The sequence below is a fragment of the Lemur catta genome, chromosome 9 (genome assembly GCF_020740605.2).
Source record: "Lemur catta isolate mLemCat1 chromosome 9, mLemCat1.pri, whole genome shotgun sequence".
Lineage (NCBI taxonomy): Eukaryota > Metazoa > Chordata > Mammalia > Primates > Lemuridae > Lemur > Lemur catta.
In genome coordinates this window covers 33,301,766-33,323,565 of record NC_059136.1, presented here as the reverse complement: position 1 = coordinate 33,323,565, position 21,800 = coordinate 33,301,766, and the positions used below count along the sequence as shown (strand labels likewise).

At 42.2% G+C, this 21,800-nt stretch overlaps 1 protein-coding gene across 2 annotated transcripts in view; it reads right to left on the bottom strand.

Moving 5' to 3' along the window:
• Positions 1-21,800, bottom strand: part of ADCY8 (adenylate cyclase 8) — a 216,352-nt gene that overhangs the window by 120,715 nt on the left and 73,837 nt on the right. For both annotated transcript variants that reach the window (XM_045560407.1, XM_045560408.1), the window contains exons 3-4: positions 13,905-14,035; positions 5,657-5,768 (exon numbers count right to left, since the gene is read on the bottom strand). In XM_045560407.1, the coding sequence (XP_045416363.1) occupies positions 5,657-5,768; positions 13,905-14,035 (243 nt within the window). The remainder of the gene's footprint in view (positions 1-5,656; positions 5,769-13,904; positions 14,036-21,800) is intronic.

Here is a 21,800-nt window from a genome sequence, read left to right as displayed (position 1 = left end):
ACCAACTAACTCATAATCTGTGATCTTTCCATGAAAACAGAGGTGATAGCACTTTGGAAAAATCTAAGTGGGGAAAGGAACTAATCTTTATTGAGCACGTGCCATGTGCCAAGCTAGGTGCTAAGGGCATAGCATTTATCTTGCCTGGTCTTCCTAACTTCCTGAGGCATGCAGCAGGCTGAAGGAGGGGAAGGCCATGCAGCAAGTAAGATGCCCAATAGGGATTCAAACCATGTCTGTGTGACTGTGGGGCTCCGTGCTCTTTCTCTACAAAACTGCAGGAATTACGGTGAAGCTCAGAATGGCAGATCTCCTGACAAAAGTGTGTTTTGGTAGGAGATTGTGTAAAATGGTTTATTACCTTTCTGGGGCAGACACTGAGCAATGATGTGATAATGTTCATGTTCAGGGTTCATTTTTCTTGTAAACAAAAGGTGAAGCTGGTAGTCCCCTTGAAAATCTGTGGGCCCCAAATAAATGGTATGTGCATATGTGTATATATATGCACATATATTATACAGAATATATTTTATATATAAAAATGTCTATTTTAAAAAATATATAAATATATATACATAAATATATATATAAATAAAATGTGTATAATATATATTACATATTTCATATCTATAATAGATGTAGAGATATGTAAATATCTCTATATTCATATGTATGTATGCCTATATGTATATATAAAAGGCCTAGATTCTTATCTCTCAAGTTCTGTCAATTTGCAGACATATTTTTCTGATTAAATCCTATGAGCTGTCAGATGATTTCACAGTATTATCCAAGTAACTTCTTTCTATCAGAAACTGCCAGAATGCTTGGGGAAAAGATAGTTAAAAAGAAAAATAAAGTAGGGTGGGGGTCTTCTTGCAAATTTTCTTGAGTGAGTTTTATAATCCTTTTCTTCTCATCTTGATGGCTTTGATATTATAAAAATATTAGAAAAATCCAGAGAGTTTATAAAATCACAAATACAGAGAGTAGATCAAAATTAGGAGATATATGCACCAAATTATTAAAGATGGTTATACTATGTGGGGAGTAGAATTACAGGGATGCGTATGTTCTGTGATATGTCAAATTTTATACAATGAACAAGTATTACTTTAATAAGCAGAAAAAATCAATAAAAATGAAAAAAATACTTTCAAAACAAAATCATTAGTGCCATTAATGTACTTTTAAAAATAATTATGTTAAAAATACTGACAAATTTTATATTATTTAATCTCATTGTAATCACAGCAGTAGTACATGGATATGTAGGACTGGTAAAAATTAAACTGCAGATAAGGTTAAAGTCCCCTCAGACAGTCTCTTCTCATAGACACACAATGCCCTGGAAGTCTGGTCTCCATGCACCCCCCTGGGAGGCCGCTATGAATTCACATATACAGTACGTGTCCACACGTATACACTATTTTTTATTCTCTTTAGCTATAAATTTATCATACCATGTTTAAGATCTGAAGAATATCTGTTTTTTTTTTTTTTTTTCATGCAGCAACATGTCATGAAATTCTTTCTATGTCGGTACAAAAGAGTGATCTCATTCTGGTTAATCTGTTGATTAGCTTTCCATAGTGTTGGGTTTGTTTTTCATTGTTGGAAATTTAGGTTGTTTTCAGTTTTGGCAGCAATTTAAGGAACGTTTTAAGATGTAATGATGTCAAAAGTGCAACAATAAATACGTTCTTTGTTTTAAGGCCTTCATAATAGTATGCATAGTCTACATTCCTAATTTGAATGGGGAAGGGTTAGGTGGGGACCACTTTATTAAAAAAAGTTCAAAGACTAGTGTCACCAAAGTTTGCCAAGGGCACCACTGAGGGTCAAAAATGTTCTACAGTGAGCAGCTTGAACCACAAGGGCACTGAGAAATTCTACCAAACTAGAAGGAACTTTAATAGAAGACTTTGAAGTTATCCTTGCATTTTAATAACACAGTGAATAAATGGGTACAGTGTATGTCCTTTACATGTAAGATAGGTTCTCTCTTATCTTTAATGTAATGAAAATCTACAGCAAACCATCCAGACAAGGCAACTAGAGAGAATTATAGAGCTGCAGGATTTTGGTGCTAAAAGACACCATAAAAAGTACAAATCCAATCTTCTTTTATACAAAGTGGAGCCTATAACCCAGCTGGTTAAGTGGTTACCTAAGGTTGGGGCAGAAAGAATTAAAGTAGGTTTTCTCATTCCAAGGTGAGTAGAATTGCTTTCACTGGCAGAGTTTCTCAAACATTCCAAGGAGAGTCCTCTACAGTAGCAGGTACTGATGCACCTGGGCTGGGTGGGGGCTGGGGGAAGGGGATTACTGGGAACTAATGTGTAGTGAGGATGTATTTTGAGCCAGCCTCTGCTGAGACAGTTCACATGAATTTATCCTTCATTTCAATTCTGATGGGAAACGGAGACTCAGAGAGATAATTTGCTCAAGGTACATTCAAATCAAGCCCATACTTGATTCCCACCCTTCAAGCTGCCCTGCATGAGTAGCAACACCTCTACCTCTCTGTCATCTTGTCCTCTAGCCCCTAAAATGCCTGAGGGGTGGCTTGGTGGTTGAGAGCTAGCAGCTGGCCTCAGCTGACCTGGGTCTGAATCACAGACACGCCACCTACTGATGGTTCTGGGTAGATTATTTTCCTTCTATGAGCCTCAGTCACTCATTCTGTAAAATGGGAATAATAAAGAACCTTCCTTGTAGGTGTTTTGTGAGAACTAAATGAGGCAATCTAGGAAAGCAATCATCACAGTACATAGCATCCACCAGGCAGTTTATGAATGTTCAATATACTTATCAAATATCAATATACTTATCAATTGACTTATCAAAGTCAATAAAATGTTTACTCCATCATATATCTGTGCTTAACTTGTTATTCACTTTTTCCTTTAAAATAAGACTCATATCCCAGATGATAGACTATGGCTTCCTGTACCCACTGGCACTTGGCCAGCTATGTGTCCCTGCTTTGGTTCCTCTCCCCCACTGTGTGTGTAATAAGGAGGGTGGAAAGCCCAGGCTACAGAACAAAATCCACATTCCTTGAAAGGTTGCACCATGCCCTCCAAGATTTGCTTCTCCTTTCCTCTTCAAGCTCATTTCTCACCAGAGTCTCCCATGCCCTTCATGGCCTAGTGATTTTGACTTTCTTATAGCTTCCAGAACAAGCAGTGCATTTTCACACTTCCTTGCCTTTGCACCATGGCTCAGCCTAGAAGGTACTTTTTTTTTTGTCTAATCTGGTGCCCAGAAAGCTTCTGCCCTTCCTCACAACCCAGCCTGCCTATGGCTTCTTCTCTGGATGCTACCAGATCACTTCCTCTCCCAAGTATCTGACAGCTCCTTCTTTTGTTCATCAGGACTTCTGTATCTGTTGTTGCTTGCACCACACTGCTGCAATTGGCATGGACTTGTTGTTCTCCCTTGCCAGACTCTGAGCTCCTGAGGGCAGGGACTGGTTCTATCTTCCCAGAGTCTTGCATGGTGCCTGGCACATAGTAACTATGCAGTAAATATTGGTTGAATAACTTGAGTTAAATTTTACTTCATTATCCATTCGCTGGATCAGGGGAGTACTGTGACACTAGAATTGATCTTGATCACACTTGTCAGTTCTCACTGGAGGGACATTTTTGTTCATCTTGAGCAAAAATATTCAGGACCATAATAGGAAATGGAATAGCTACGTGTAACTGACACCAGTCACCACTGGTACACTGCTTTGTAAAGTGTGTATGTTAGCGCCAACTTCACAGGGCTGTAGTGAGAATTAAATGAGACCCTATATATCAGGTGGGAGTTCATTTTTAGAGTATCAAAATGTCCTCATATGAGGCTGCCTCACTCCCTGGGAGATCCATTCATACTTGCATCCAAGGACCCACTGGTGTAACAATAAAAGGGAATGGTATACATATTATTTTCCCAATCCCCAGCCCTCCAGGTAAACCCAACTCTGCTACCAAGAGGAGACCTCAGTTCCTGCCTCCTCTGCTGTCCATGTCAGCCTCCCATCTTTCCAATAGCTGTCCAGTGGCTACAATTTATAATTGGGTTCCTTATCAGGTCCCTGCCTATGTTGCTGCCTCATCTCCACCACTTCCTACCATGCACTTTCCCCTCCAGTGATCTCTTCTTGTTTGTCCCCATACGCAGAGTAATATCTTTATTATTGTTCTTTCCTCTGCATAAAATATTCTTCCCTTTGCTAATTAGTGTATAAATTACATACAATTCACCCTTTTGACAAATGTATGCAGTCATGCAACCACCATAATCAAAATGCAAAGCAGCTACAATCACCCCCCAAATCACCCTACCCCGTGGTCTTTGCTATCCAGCCGCTCCATTCCCAGCACTCCTTGCAACTACTTATCTGTTTTCTGCCTCTGTAATTGTAGCTTTTATAAGATGTCTTGTAAATGGAATAAAAAATATCTAGCAGTTTGTATCTGGCTTCTTTTACCTGGCATATTGCATCTGAGATTCATTGATGTTGCATGTATCAGTGGATCATTTTTTTTATTGCTGAATAGTATTCTAAAATGAGATAAACAATTGTATTTGTTTGTCTCATTTTTAAGACTCAGCTTAAGAGTCACTTTTCCTAGGAAGTCTTTTCTGATCCAAGGGTTATGTGTTGTCTCTGTGTTCCCATAGCCCGTAGACTTACCTTCCTCATAGTGCATAGCATCTTGTGCATTGATTACTTATTTATGTATCCCTGACTATACTTAACTCTAGGAAAGGAGGAAGTGCATTTTCATCATTCTCATGTTCCTAACACATAGCACCATGCGTAATACCTAGTAGGTCCTTAGATGCAAGTATGAATGGATCTCCCATGGAGTGAAGCAGCCTCAAACGAGGACATTTTGATACTCTAAAAATGAACTCCCACTTGATACATGTGGTCTCATTTAATTCCCACTACAGCCCCATGAAGTTGACACTAACACACACACTTTACAAAGCAGGCAATTAAGTCAGGCTTATTTGAACCCAAAGCCCACTCTGAAATACATTGTGATAATGATATTTCTTGGTAACTTGAGTGGCTTCAGGCTATGGATCCGTGTTTTGATAACAAAGGCCCATCTCCTTTAATTTGTTTTCTAGTTCAGCTCTGAACAAACCAGCTAAAAAAGAAGGTACTGTCTTGTTGGCTAAAAACAAAGCTCTTAAGTTAGGTCAAACAAAACAGTGGTGGAATGGTCCAGCAGATTACTGGTTTTTACGAACAGGCTAATTCATTCCAGATGGCTGGGGTTGGCTAGGAAACTGCAGGCAGCCATCACTTCATGTATGAGCACTGAAGCTGCAGCTGGATGGCACCTGGCCACATGCAGCAGGAAGTAATGTTGGGGGCGTGGAAAGCAGATGAAAAGGACTTGGGTTTGATTGTCACTCAACCAGCTGTCTCTCAATTGGGGAAATTAATCTGAGAAACTCCCCGAGACCTGTAAATAACTAACATCAGTCTCCAGAATGTGAGAGGGTCGGGGTCCATGCCTGGGGACAGGATGCAGAATGGTAATGACATTGGGGATGAAGGCTGAATCCTTGTCTCTCCCCTAATTCCACATGCAGTCCCTCACTCCTGCAGAGGACTGGGAGGGAATTAAATTCAACTCACATGGGCCAGTCGATCAAATCTGGCAAAGAGCTCGTTGAGCATCCTGACCAGCTCCTGAGCGGACAAGGTCGTGGAGAGGTTGGTAAATCCTTTAACATCTGCAAAAAGAATACTAAACACAGGGAAGGGGGTGGGGTGGAGAAAGCATATTAATATTTTAATCCATCCTGGGGAGACATCAACATCATCCAAATAAATCAACTGTCTCTGTGGTCTGAGATTTTAGCTCTCCCTGTCATGGGATTCAGGAGGAATGTCTCCTTATTTAACAAATATCTCAGCAAAGAGAGCCCACCCCGGAGTTCAGGAAGGGCAAGGGGACAACGGAAAGCCCTTCTTCCTGTGTAGGTCTGCGGAGTGTGGACAACGAAAATAACTCAAAAGAGAATTTGTCGCTGTGAACAGATCAATTTGTTGTGAAGAGCAAAATGAAACTTTATAAATCATCTCTATATTTTCACAATGAACAGCAATGCACATGCCATGAACGTAGAGCAAAGCAGACATAGTGAGCAGGGGAGAACCTAAAACCTCATCATCTTGAGCTCAGTGACAGGCACTGTACCCCAAATGTAGGCAAACAGAGTTAGGCATTTTTCAAAAGTTATGAGAATAAGTGGGAAAATCTGGGAGACCCCAGGCAGTTACTTAAAAACTCACATTACTAAGGATTTCAGTTAAATAAGGTATTATTCAGTGCATATGGCTTGGTGTAAGGGAAGGGGCAGTTCTCAGAAGCCTTCTAAAAGCCAGGCACTGTATGAGTGCTCTCCTGGTTAATCCGTCCAGTTAGTTACTCTGGGGCGGGCATAGTTCTCTCCATTCTCAGAGAGGAAGGGGATTTGCCCAGCATCCCACTGGCAGCACACGGCAGAGCTGGCATTGTCCACCTGGCTGAATTGCCCTGAGGGGCACTGCTCCACCCACCTTACCACGTCATCTCAGGGATTTCTGAGAGGAAAGATGGGACCCCAAACAGAATACCATATTTCATCATTTCTCATGTTTTATTTTCTCTGAAACTGGGATGTATCTTAAAATTGATAATCTTAGCAGCATGTCAAACTTTTTGCCTCTCTTAGTGTTGCGTAAAATAATGGCAAGTCTTACAAAATAAAAAAAATGAAACTTTATTAGTTTTAATAAAATAGGTAATTGGCCAGAAGACATTGTGGAATGTGTGTTGACTTACACTGGTCACCACCTGTATTTAGTGGTTTTTAAAATTTGTCTTTGTTACAAATTCCTTTAAGAATCTGATATAGGCTAAGGATTCTGTCTCGTAAAAAATGCATAAGCATTCAAAATTTTGCACATCATTTCAAGGAATTTGTACCTTCCCTAAAGCCCATTCATGGACTCCTTAGGAATACTTTGACCTCAGGTTAAAATTTATTGCTTTAGTTAATTAGTTAATGCCTCGTTCTTTCAGAAAATATTTATGTATCTACTATGTGTCCAGCTATGCACAGTGCTAGAAAGTGTAAATAAGACCCAGTGCCTGTCCTCAAGATGCTCAGAGTCTCAGGAATGGAGCCAGGAAGACAAGGAGAAAGACAGGAATGGGACAGTTCAAGGTGATGACTGCGGTTATGGAAGTTCATACTGGGGGTGCCCAGTCACCGGGGTATCAGCAGTTTCCTAGCGGGGCAAAGTCTCAGCTGAGTCTTGAAGGACTAACAGAATGTGATGGGTAAAGTGACTAGAAGTATGGGTGCTCTGAGCACAGGGAACAATGCATCCTAGGGTCTGGTAGAAGGGAAAGCATATATATCAAGGTTCTGCAGGCGTTCACGGGGGTCTTCAGAAGGCATCACTGAGCAAGGAGGTTGGAATGAGAATTTCAAGAGTAGAGAGAGAGGAGGTCAGAGGTATGGGCAGGGGACTCATGAAGAAGGGGCTGGTAAGCCAGGCTGAAGAAAGTAGACTTTGTCCTGAAAGTGAGGAAAAGCTGATGAAGGGGGTTTACACATGGGTGTGACGCCATTAGATTTTCAATGTATGAAGCGTCCTCTGGCAGAGGCGTTACACTGCCACTGTCCTCTATAGCTTTGTAGTGACATAGCACAGGGTCATGTGCATAGGATTTGAGTCTCGATAGATCTGGGATCAAATCTCAGCTCACCACTTATGAATTCTATGACCTTGGGTAACTTCCTGAACTTCTCTAAGCCTTTGCTTTGGAAACTGAAGATAAGTGTTGTACTTGCCCCATTGGTGCCTTGTAAGCATTTAGCACAGTGCCTGGCATAGTAAGTGCTCCTTAAGTGTGTTAGGTTTTGTTAATCACTATTTTCCAAAATTATACTATAATTGAATGTTTGTATTTGAGAAAGCAAGGAAGGAGAGAGGTAACAAAGTGGACAAAAATATGGCCATTGATTGGATTGTTCATTATTTGTAGCTAAAAGCATCCCTAACTGTTGATACAGCCTGAACTTCCAGCAGCAGCAACACTGACAGAGTATTTACTGTGGACTTGGTATTGCTCTGAGAGCTCTCTATATACTCACTCATTCATTCTGCATAATGTATGAGGTAGAACCTGTTATGAAGAGGTAGGATTTGAACCAGGCAGCTTGGCTCTGGAATCCATACTATTCATTGATGCACTATGCTACTTTTGAAGTAAGAAAAGTCATTTCCGTGGCAGGTGGGAGGTGGAAGGGCTTTTAGTCTATCTAGCTCAACCCACTCCCTTTATAGATCCACACACCCAAAACTATTAGTATCCATCTGTCCATGGCTAGAATGGTTCATTAATTTATTCATTCATTCCACAGCTTATTAATTAAATGCCTACTACACACCAGGCACTGGAGACACAATAGTGAGTAGATAGTACTGTCATAGCCTTTATGGAACTTACAGACTATTGAAAGAAGAAGTGGATTCCCTGAGAGCTAAGGTCATAAAAGTTCCAGATGTGCTATGTTCAATATCATTGAATTTCTTGAGGTCTTCTGAGCCCACCGTACTTTATGCACCTGTGTCTTTGTACATGATATACCTGTCCCATGGCGCAGTTTTTTGTTTGTTTTCTTTTTGCTACCTGTTAAAACCTGACTGTCATTCAAGACACCACTCATGTGTTAAGACTCTACTTTTATGGAGACCTCCCCAAGCATAGCCAGTTACTCCCAGCTCTAGCCTCTCACCCTGCCCGTGCCCTTCTCTGTCATGGCACTTAATGCTTTGTAGCACAGTCATACATGGCTAAGTGTGCTCCGTCTATTAGTTGAGGAATGGGAAGAAAGTCACCTCTGTATCCCACCTGCCCAGCACACAGTCGGCCTCATTATACATTTCCTGAGTCCAAGCAACAGAAATATTCAGAATTAAGTCCTCCTTCTTCAGAGTATGGTTATAGTCTATCCTGGGAAATTGTTAGAAATGCAGAATCTCAAGCTCCCTTGCTGGACCCACTGTGTTGGAATCTGCTTTAACCAGAGCCCCAGGTGATTCCTGTGCACAGTAAACACTGAACAGCGCTGGTGTAAGTCAGTCATACAATAAAGACCAGAGGCAGAAACCAGGGCCCTCGTTCTCATTTCATTGCTTCTTCTGCTACCCCCAGGTGGTAGGCTTAGAGTTCTCAGGTCTTTTGATTCTTGTCATTAACTTGTAGCCTTCTAAAATGAACATACTGAAGTGGTCATAGTAGTTTTCAACTCTATTGGTTATGTAAGTTGTTTATTTGGCTAACTAAGTCATGTTACCTAATAGTCAGTCTGCAAATAGAACCCTCAAGGAAGCTTTAGCAGAGTACAATGGAATTGTTAGGAACATCAACCTGTGTAAACTCCTCTTCCTGTGTGTTCCTGGGAAAGTTACTTAACCTCTCTGAGCTTCCATTTTCTTGATAATAAAGCAAAGATCATGAAAGCTACTCTGTAGGGCTATTGTAAGAAGATAACTTGTAAATCACAGTGTAGTCCTCAATAAGTGGAGGGTATATAACTCTTTTTGGAAGTTTTTGGGAATCTGGGGGGGCTCAATTGCCATGCAGATGGATCTAGAAAGTCAACTAGTTCTCTAAGCCCATTCAATTGCACTTTGCTTATATGTGAAACTCAAGTCTACAGGGCAGACATAGTGATCATACATGTCAACAGGCCTGGATGAAAATAAACAGCCCCTTAACAAGGTGAACAGACTGAGCAAGACACCAAAAATGAGGATTTTTCTGATCCTTGACAACGGTACACTGAAATGTCTACTAGGACATAGGAAGAAATAAAGACAAAGTTGTCCTCTGAATAGACCTCCAACATATGTACCAGCAAATGTGCAAATGTGCATGGCACGGAGTTGGGGGGCTGATGGGAAAGGGAGACAGGAACCATGACAGAGAGGCCTGTCCCAGGCTGCCCTTCCCACAGTCAATCCGCCTGGCACTGGGAAAGGCCACTGAGCCAACAGCACTCTTCCCAGGCACTTTGTTATCCAGTTGGGGCCCTGCGATCACACCTCACTAATGCTATCTGAGCAGAAATGACACACATCATTTCTGGGTCAAGGTGGTAAAAAAAAGAGTGTGTGTACTCTATGCTCCACTTCTATCCCCCTCAGATAACTGAATGTGGAGAACTTTGAGGCCTAAGAGGTGGTAGTTACAAAACACAAGGGCTTTTGTCCCTGAATCACCCGCTGACCAGGAATATCAGCAGTGGACACTTGTGTGTGTAAATTTGATTGAGTTAAAATCATCTGGATAGAGCAGATGGCATTACTCTAATGAATACACAAAAGTGTCTCAAACATCTGGGAGAATAAAAAAAAAAAAAACAGGAAGAGAAATAGAATTGGGCAGGGGGATTGGAAGCCCAGTAAAAAGCTGAGTGGCCAGGTGGATTCTCCAGGTAAACCTGGTGAAGTCTCAGAGGTTTATGGCTGAAATCAACTTGAGAGTTCAAACGCTTTGTCCGTTTCAAACAGCTCAGCTTTGGATTGGGAAACAGGCCCACAGAGATGAAATGATGCAGGCAAGGTCTCGCCAGGGGTGTGTCTCATACAAAGGGTTCTGGGATGGGGGCCCAGCTCTGTAGGCCCCCCATCCATTCAGGAACACAAATCCCCAAGCATGGCACCTCTAACCTCTAACTGACAGAAGGCAATGAATTATATGAAATATAAGTAAGACCTAGAAATGTACTGCAGACAATTTTTTAGGAAAGGGTCATCAAAATTTAAGGAAAAAAAAAAGCAAGGGAGAAGAAAGAATAAACAGGTGGGTTACCATAAAGAGGGTGCCAGGATTGGAAATGATTTAAAAAAATGCTCCCAACACAGCAGCAGGTTTGCTCTGGGGGCTGGGGAAGGGGGCGGAGCAGCCGGACAGCTTTGTTCTGGGACAAGGGCTGAGGACCTTCCTCCTCCCTGGTCTTATTTTAGCAGAAACATGCAGGGCAGGAAACTGAATTTCAATTTAGTGGGGTTCGAACTTCTGGAAAAGAGTCTCCAGCATAAGAACTCAATTCCATGATGTAAAATAAATGAGCGGGATTGGAGGGGTGGGGAGCAGAAGTAACTTTAGCCATTCATGATATAAAGGCAGAAAGAAAGCCGAACATGTTCCTTGAATTTAAGCCTCCTGGGTATGTTGGTGTTGGTGTGCAGGCTTGTTTAATTTTCCTTTTTCTTTCTTTTCTTTTCAAAAGTAGTTATTTATTTATTTATTTTTTTGAGACAGAGTCTCGCTATGTTGCCCGGGATAGAGTGGGTGCCATGGCGTCAGCCTAGCTCACAGCAACCTCAAACTCCTGGGCTTAAGCGATCCTACTGCCTCAGCCTCCCGAGTAGCTGGGACTACAGGCATTCGCCACCATGCCCGGCTAATTTTTTCTATATATATTTTTAGTTGGCCAGATAATTTCTTTCTACTTTTTTTTTTTTAGTAGAGACAGGGTCTCGCTCTTGCTCAGGCTGGTCTTGAACTCCTGACCTCAAGCGATCCACCCGCCTCGGCCTCCCAGAGTGCTAGGATTACAGGCGTGAGCCACCGTGCCCGGCCAAAAGTAGTTATTTTTTTTTCCCTCTTTCTCCATGGTGACAGGCACTTTCATAATACGCCATATATTTTATTTATATATTTATATAATTTGCATATGTTTATATAATAAATAATTATATGCATTTGTTATATAATAAATGTTTTTTCAATCTATAAATATGTATTTAATAAATAAATAGAAATATTTATTTATTTGCTTTCTTCCAAAATATTAATTCGATTTCTGCTCTCTCTGCACCTGACTTTTATTGTCAAGCCATTTTCTCACCAGGGAAGGAATATGTAAAATCACCTATGGTTCTCCGTGTGTACCAGGCCTCTGTCTTCATTCCTGCTATTCCCTTTGTTCAGAATTTGCGTCTTTGTTGTTTTCATTTGGTTGACTCAATCTCAGATAAGGCCGATAAGAATCATCTCTTCCAGGAAGGTTTCTCTACCTACCCCCACCTTCCCACCCTCCACCCCTCCACCTCCCTGCCCCAGATTGTCCTCTTCTTACGATCGCTTGGCACTCTTTGCCTGCTTAATTGTAGAACCCCACATTGTGTTATGATTAATAGCTACCTATTGTTCTAGAATTGGCATTGATGAATTATCCGTGGGACCAGTACCTAGATCTGGGGTACATTTCTTACTGGAATTCCTGCTTAACAAAGGGCTGTTTTATAAAGTCAAGCATCTAAATCACTGTAGCTTAATTTTTGACCGAGGTCCTGAGAATGACCTATCCTGCTCTGCCTGCTGAAGGGTTGTGTTAGAATCATCATTTCTGCTGCACATTGCTTTAAACGTGTCCCTGCATGCCAGGGGTAGAACATCTAGAGATGCTGGTAAGCGGGAAAAGTTGTTCTTCCATTCTACCAAAGTTAGAAAGAAAGGAATTAAGAGTGTATGTATGTTATTTTTACAGCTGTTCAATGTATGGACTTCTGCCCTATGTTTGGGAAATTTATACCTTATATTTGGTGGGAGGAAAGTGCAATTCTACTATATAAGCTGAAAATGCCAGATACTTGCTTGCTACACACTTCTAGAAACTGACTGGGCTTAGCCAATCAGACTGACCCATCATCTGCCCTAACCTTTCACTTGAGATGCAGAGATGCAGGAGGCTCAGGGAATGGAATCAGAGCAAAGGCAGAACCATCCATTTCCGGGGGCTACTGGAGGAATTATGGCGGTGGCTCACTGTGTCAGGGGACAGGGCTTGATAGCACAAGCAATTGACTGCTTAGAGACAGTGCAATGGCATCCTAGGTGGCCTACTGCTCTGGTGTGACTTAGGCTATGCATCTCACTCTGTGGCCTGGCTTCATTCTGGCCCATATCCCCAGCCTCTGTCTCCATCCTTCCCCAATTATTCTGTGAGCCACCACATAATCTTCCAGTACATGTCTTTTAAATCAGCCAGATTTGGATTCTTTTGCTTGCAACTAGGAAACATGTCTGAAACCACCTACAATATGCCCAATGCTCTACTGAATGCTTAACCCTGCCTGTCCTACATTTTGTATCAATCTTCACTCACATAATCTAATAAAACCCTGCAGGGTGGCTATTAAAATGCCCATTTTACAGAGAAGGATCCTGAAATTCAGGTAAGAAAATTGCCCAAGGAGGAGGCAGAATTGGGATGCTGAAACAGGTCTGCCTCACTATAGTGTTCACCCTTTGATTTGCAGTAGACCCCATGTTGCCCAGTGCACCGCTGGGCACACAGGGGGCGCTGATGAACAAATGGACTGATGGGCAGATGGGTGAATGTGTGGGTGGATGGATAGGTAGGATGGATAGGTGGGTGGATGGATGGATGGTTGGCCAAAAATATGTTTGCAAAGGAAAAGAAGCTGTAGTACTTTTCTTGTGTTTTAAGACACTTATGAGAAATATAAGGAAGAGACCCATGCGATCACACTTGAAACCTCCAGATTGAATCCTGAGATTATTTTTCTAATAATAAAAAGTGTTTCTCTTTCCCATTCAAAATGCAAAGACAGGAAAGCCCACTACAGAGGAGCTGAGCAATGTAATTGAATTCTCTGATGTTCTTCTCTAGCCTCATTTTGGAAATGTAGAATTCGCTGATGAATAAACACTAGTTAGTAAATTAATCAACCAGATGAGGACAGGTGCTGACACTCAGGTAGGCAGAAGCCACGGCAGTGTGATGAGAGCAGTCAGGCACACATGAATCACTTGAAGAACCGGAATGCAGATGTCAGTTGCGTTGCTCACCTAACATTCTCATAGCGATGGATGTAGATGCGATGGAACTGGTGCTGCAGGTGCTCGTCTTCCACATTGGTCATGTCATTGATCATTTCCAGGACAACAAACCGGGGGAGCACAGACAGCACGAGCCGCTCCTGAAACAAAGCAACCAAGAGGGATGGTCTCATTAGGCTGACCAGTTCATCTCAGATGGGAGTGGGGAGGGTGTAAAAATGGTGGGGCTCCTGGATGAACTTCTTGTGGAACTGATAGTTTCATACCATTCTGTGAACATGACAGCTATCTACTGAGGATTTATTACTTGCCAGGCACTATGCTGGGCGTTGGGTATACAATGGTGAACCCAATGGATGTAGTTCTGACTATTGCAGAGCTTATGTTCCAACAAGGAAGATACATTAAGTATTACACACCCAAACACACTCCCACACAGTTAGAACATATTAAAAGAGCCAGTCACAATGACAGAGCATGATGGGTGATGACGGTAATTCAAATCAGGGATTAAGAATGACCTTACTAAGGAACTGATATTTAAATCTAGATCTGAAAGCTTGGAAGGAGTCAACGCTGTGTAGTGCAGGAAGTCCAGGAAGAGAAAATAGCAATTGCAAATTGAGAAAACAATGGTGTGGCTGGAGAGTGGTGATGGAAGGATGTGGTGACAAGTCATAAGGCTGGATGACTGTGAGAAAAATCTCAGGCCAGTGTAAGATGCTTGCATTTAATTCCAACTACAACTGGAAGCCACTAAATAGTACTACACGGACGAATGACACAACTAGTTTACATTTTAAAAGATCACTTTAACTGAGGTTTGGAGAGTGAATTGTGGGGAAGGGCCGAGGTTGGAGGCAGAGAGAGCAGCCGGGGAGGCTCCTGCAGTGGTCCAGGTGAGAGGGGATGGTGGAGCTTAGATCCACAGGGTTGGCAGGCAACTGAGATGGTAGGAGAGAGATAGGGGGCACCCACTGTGACAGTTAGGTTTTGAGTTTGGTTCATGGGGAGAGTGAGCGACATTTATAGAAACAGGGAGCAAAGGACAGAAACCAGGCTTATGAGGCACCAACTCTTTATCAAAGATGAGAGGAAGTGAAATACACGCAGCCTGAAAGTGAGGACATAACACCTGACAGAGTAATAGTCTTTCTACTGTGATCGCTGCAGTAGATAAAAAGCAAAGTAACTGATTTAACTAGTAACATGACCTAAATCCTAAAATCCTTGTTTAGCAAGAGTCTGGCCTCTGACGCATGGTTTACTATAATGTCAAGCTGAGCTTAGGACAGGTGCGTTCTAACCATCACAGTTTCTCTTATCTTTGTAGGTATTTATGGCTCTTAAGCATTGTCACTATCCATCCTTTCATGCATTTCTCACAAAACTCTGAAAATAAGCACCCAGAAATAATTATTCTCATGTAATGGATAGACTGAGTCCAGGAGAGATGAAATTACTTGCACAACCTGAAAGTTAGCGAATGACAGTGGCAGGGCACAATCCTTTCCCTTGTTATTCTTTGTTGGGATTCTTGTTGAGCTGGGAAAAGCTCTGGACTTTGAGTCTGATGGAGGAGTCTGGATTTGCCTCCATCACTTGATAGAAATGTAGCATTAGATAAGCTACATCATCTCTCTGGGCCATAGTTCCCTAATTTGGCCGATAGCAGTGATATCATCTACTTCACAGGGTTGCTGTGAGAATTCATTGCAATGAAGTGCATGAGGGGTCTGCCATCAATTCCTCCTCCCTGCTCTCACTTCAGCTCAATCCTTCCTCTCAATGAAAAGGCTTTATTAATGAAGTGCCCACTGAATGTCACATGATGAAGCTCTTTTCTCTTGAAAGCTGTCCCATTGTGGGACTGAGAGGCAAGCTCTCTGCAAAATGCCCCTACATCATGTCCATTTTGTGTTCATTAGTGCTGTTTGTCAGCTTCCCAGGTACTTGCGGCCCTGTTCTTGCAATTGCTGCTGGATGGGAGTAGGGCTAATCACAGCTTTGGGGAGCACTGGTGCTCTGCTGGTGGCTGAGAATGTTTAATTAAGATGCCATCTGCATCTGCATCTGCAAGGGAGGGAATAGAGCTGGAATACAAGGTTCACACACATACGCCGGGACCCTGCGGTCAGTTTGCGAGAGTGTTTAATTCCAAATCATGCTTTCGTTAGTGTGGCATTGGGGTGCTGTCTTAGAACTGTAGTGACAGGACAGAAGGGCTCGATTAGGAAGAGAATGGTACAGAGAATAAAAAGGTGGTGCTGCAGCTCCTAAGATGACCCGAGTGTAGGGAAGAGATGGAAACTGAAGAGAGATGCAAGAATGGCATTCCTTCCCAGGACCTAATGAAGAAGATGTTCTGCCCTGAAATTCAAGTCCATGGACGTATTTAAGAGGCTGGCTTCATGGATTCTGTACTCTGACCTTCCATCAGGATGGCCTGGAGCTTCGTAAAAGAGCAGCTGTCCTGGCCCCACCCAGACGTACTGAATTGGACTCTGGGCAGAACAGTCAGGCAGGTAGAGTTTTTAAAAGCCCCTCAGGTGTTTGAATACTTACTACCGGACCCATTATTATACTTGACCTTTACTATAGTTCTACAAAACAGGTACTTGCAGAATAAAACAAAAGCATGGCTTTAGTAAACTGATCACCTAGCAACATGAGCACCTAGATCGTAAATAGCAAAGAATTGAAACCAAATCCTCCTGACTCTAAAAATAGCGATACCAGCTCTACTTCCTACAAAATGTATTTCTAATTACCTCTTCCCTGATCCACATGGGTCTTTATAAAATAACTATAGGTTAAGGCAGGAGGTGGGATAGTCCTACGATAGGAGCTAACAGTATGCAATGAAGCCTCAGAGAAGGAAAAAGCCATATTCAGCAAGGAAGATGGGGAGGAGTTCCTAAAGGAGGGTTCCTGAAAAATGGGTGAGGTTTCAAAGATTTTTTTCACTCATTGTTAATTAATTCACTTAAAAATATTTATTGAGAACACTTACTATATGCCAGCTCAGATCTAGGCATAGGAGATATACAGGGAATCAGACAGCCGAGATCCTAGAGGGAGGTTTTACAGGTGGAGACTAAGAGGCTTCCTGGATGTAACAACAGGATATACATCCTTCCTAGCTACCAATTTTGTGGCTCTGAGAGCAGGCACTGTGGGCCAGGCCCCCATTTAGGGAGCTTCAGACATAATCCCACAAAATAGTCACTGTAACTCTATGGCAGGGATATCTCATTGTGGATTAACAAATGAGAAAACTAAGGCTCAGAGAAGTAAAGTAATTTCCCAAGGTCACACAGCAAGAAAGCGACAAACTCCAGAGCCTGTTGTGAGCTTTCCCCTCATCTTACCAGGGAAATGTTTTCCTGAAAAAAATCCTTCAAAACTGAATTCTCAGAAGTTAAAAATGTAATTACCATTGAAATTAGAAGTGCACAGCATGTCTGTAGTCAAAGCATACATGTGATGTTCAATGATTACTTAATCGAATCCTTAATATAAACAAATAAAAATCCAACAGAATAGTACAGTTAAAAGAAATCAGTGAAAATATGCAAGTGATGCCTGGAATTTTTGCTACCATATATTATGCAAACTAAAAGCACTTTTTAAAAAATGAGCAATTAAGGAACTCTACAGCTGCAAAGATGACCCCATGGTGGGTCTCCTTTTATTGGAACTCAGATGATTCTGAGACACATGGACTCTGCACTGGATCTCTTGATGGGAAGAAATGCCTGGGAAGCAGGTGATTAAATGCAATTCTCTGAAGTCAAATCTGAGGAACCGGTTGGTTTTATCTTTGGATGGGAAAGTGCAGCTTTGCTTGGCTAACCCTTGTTTTCTTCCCCTGCACTGTAGGAGCCTGTAAGGTGGGACGGTCTTGTCCATCCTTGCATCCTCTATTCTGAGCAGGAAGTCATGGGATACTCACTGTATCGAACTGAGCATGGGTCGCTACAGTGTGTGCCGCTGTTCTGCTGTTCTTCCTGCTGTGAAAGTCCTTTCTCCCTTGTCACTCCCTCTGGTTAGCACACGGACTCCTACTCATCTTCAAATTCTAGGGCATATCTCATTTGCTGGGTGAATGGGAATTGGAGTTACTCCCTCCAATAGCAGGGCCTTTGCACAGATCTTTCTCACAGCATTTATTACACCACATGGTACTTGTCTGTTTGTGTAACTCTGAGCTCTTTCAGTTCATCTTTTTATATCCAAAGCCCAGCATAATGCCTTCCATAATGGGACCTCAATAAATGTACAAATAATGAATGAGTGAACAAACTCCTGGTCTGAATATGAAACACTAGAATAGATCAAGTGGGCCTATAAAGAACTACTAACCTCAAACAAGAATACTAATACTAGCTTAGGCTGGGGTTTTGAAGCTCACCAGATGCTAGGCCAAGATATTCATTCCTGAGCTCCAGAATCCTGAGATAGTTACTAGAAACAGCTCAAGGGGATGGCAAGGAAGCCCCTCCCTATTGTTTTGCTGGAGCTGGGGCTGCAGCCACTTGCAGGGCAGGGTCTGGAGTGGCCCATGCTGAAAGCTAATAAGGCGGCAGGTCTGACTCTTTCCTTTGGGTTTGACACATGGAACAGGTGACCCTTGAAAGCAACATAGTCCCTTGGGAGCACCCACGACCTTCCACAAAGCCCACAAATACGTGTGAATAAATCTGTTTATTCACAAGTGATGTTTTATAAGCAAGTAGGCAGTAAAAACAGCTATTTCAAGATATTAAAACAGCCCAGCTTATTAATATTTGTAGATAACGAAATAGATAAAAACAATGAAAGCAGCTCACTCTCTTGAGGTCTTTATGCCAGGGTCACCTTCTCCCGAGGGCTCCCCCTATGCCCTGTCTCAGTGGTCACACACTCCTGGCCTCTCGCTTCAGTACTCCTTTCGTGTTTTACGTATTTTTCTTCTTTAGCACTCATCATTATTTAATTTTCTATGTATTTTATTTATTTACCTTGTTTTTTGTCCATCTATCTCACTTGGATGTCAGCTTCACAAAGGTGTACATTTTGTCTCTCTTTTTTCAGTACAATAATCCGAGCACTTAGAATGGTGCCTGGCTCATAATAGCCCTTCATATATATTATATTTGTTATTTGATTTCTGTAATGAAGGACTTTATTTGATTCTTAACTTTACAATCCACTGTTCTACAAGTAATAATTTTAAAGTGAGAGAGTATATAATAACGTACAGTTGAAAATTATACCTTATTACACTAGTAGTTATTAAAATACTAAACTACGTTAAAATATATATTGACATATATTAACATGCTCTCTATTTGAGTAGATTTATGGAAGATGCCATTGAAACTCTCACTGTACCTACCTTTGATTTAGTAATTACAATGTCGATCTGTTGCCTACAGAAATGTTCATGATGGTATTCTTGCTTACAGGCAAAGTGGGTAGTTATAGAGACGCAATTCACACATTCTTTATTTAACTTTCTTTCCCATTAAAATTTATCTTTGTGTGAAATTTATAAGAAAATAAAGTAGCTATAAAAACTATAACTCATAATCCCTGTAACAATTTCTAGTGCCAAGCACCGCAATAGGTAGTCAGAGTACAGTGGTGAACAAAGAAAGCAGGACATGATCCCTGCATGGTCTGGTGGGAGAGGGAGACAGTAACCAAATAATCACAGAAATAGTTATTCAATTGCATCTGTTACAAGGGCTATGATGGAGACATGAATGGTGCATTGACAATTCCCAATGGGGGATTAACTTAGATGAGCAGTTAATTAATTGAAGTGTGTGTGCATGTGCACAATGTGTGTTGATGTGTGTGCTGGTGGTTGTGGAACACCACTCTAAGAGAAGGCAACAGCATGTACACAGGCTGGATTGAAGACTGCAAAGCATGTTTGGGAAACCAAACAAAAGGCCGTGGCCAGAGTCCAGCCAAGTGGAGTGGAGTGGAGCAGGCTGAGAGACGGAGGCTTGCTAGGTGCTGTTGGGTCTTTATCTCAAGTTATGAGAAGCAACTAAAGTGTTTTGCTTGGGGATCAGGGATGTAGTCAGATTTGGATGTTTTTCATTACCATTCCAACTGAAATGTGAAAAAGAGGAGAGTCAATGAAATTGTTAATATGGAGAGAGGGAAGAATGAAAGCAACTGAATGGTTAATGCAATAGTCCAGGCAAGAGATGAGTGTAGCTGAACTGAACTCATGGCAGTGGGGCTGGAGAAACCTGGGCCCAGGGAAGGGATATTTTGGAGACTTTTATGAATTAGGATTCTGAAAGAGGGCAAGGGTGGTATAAAAGAAGACTCCTGGGTTTCTGGACTTATAAAGGATGGTGCTTTAAGTCTAATCAAATTGACTTCCCATAGGCGGGTATCAATAATTACTCTGGATTGGGGAAAGAAAATGAGGCTTAAGGATGTACTGCTTAACTTAACTTAACTTCCCTTCATTTGTCCATAGCAGGCACCACTGATTTGCTCAAACACTGACTGTAGCTCAGCCTCCAAAAACAACACTAGCGGGCTTTATCGATTAAACAGAATTAACAAGGAAAATGAAATCTATTTATTAGTCATTCTTGGGCTATCATCACCAAGCAAATCGAGGCCCTGCTTATCTCAGTTTAGGCTGCACAGAGAGGGAGGGTTTCCACAGCCACCGATGCACAGGCAGCGATGACACAACCAGACACAGAGCCTGGAGGTTGTCAGGATGGGGTGGGCAGGACAGCCACCTGGCCTGGGGAATGGCAGCAGAGTGTGGCTTGGCCAGCGCCAGAAGACACGGCAGCGGTACTCAAGGGAGTGCATGTAGATGCTAAATTCAAGCAGGGGAGAGGGGAGATGAACAAATCTGGGGTTGGGCAGTGGCTCAGGAGTAAACTAATGGGAACTGGGAAGACTATGGTTGGTCCCATATGTGACCATAGGATGAGTGTCTTCCTGGATGGCTCAAGTCTGTGCTCCTATGGGCAGGCCAATCCTGTAGACTGCCTGACTGGGTTTTGGTTTTAACATAGTTCCTACTTCGGATCACGCCAATTCTCAAATTTAAACCCCACTGTTTGGAGAAATTCCAAGCCCCTTATAATATCCCCTGGCCACTGTTTCAGATTCCAGTCACTCCCTACACCACTTTCCTTCCCTCTCACTCTTGGCTCAAAGCACAATGAAGGTCTTTCACTTCTTTAAAATCCCCAGTCACTTTTTTGACGCTGGATCTTCACAATCTCTCTCCAACCCTTCACAGTTCCCACTTGTCCTGCAGGGTCTGCTTTAAAGTCACTGAATGTTCCTTTCCTGGGGAGGTCTAGGTGCTAGTGCCCTGCAACTCAGAACCTTCGATGCCTTGACTTCCCCCCTCGTAATGCTCATCACACAAGTCCGGTTGTTTGCTTCTCCTAGCAAGACCATGCATGCTTTGAAGACAGCGACTCTCTCTGTTTTGTTCACCTCAGGATCCTCAGTAACTTCCTCAGTGCTTGAGACTAGTAGATGCTAAATAAATATTTCCTAAACAAACTTGTGAACACACAGAAGGCAGAGGCTGTGTCCCGCTCATGGCTGTGTCCTCTATGGGGGCCAGTACTGTCCCTGGGATAGGACATTCAAGACTTTTAAGTGGCAACCCTCATTTGATCCTCAAATATAACATCATGTCACCAATGTTTTCATGGGAGATTTTGCAAATAAAATGTTAATAGTGAAATTCTCCAGCAGCCAGGCTTGCCAGCCTCCAGCCAGTTGTGCTGCTGGCAACTGTCCCAGCTCCTCCGTTTGTAAAGCATTTTCTGCAAGACGATGGGAGTTTGCCTGGAGTCTGCTTATAAAAGCCCATTTTCAACGCTTTTGTTTCCTTCAGATTTGTTCACTGCTTGA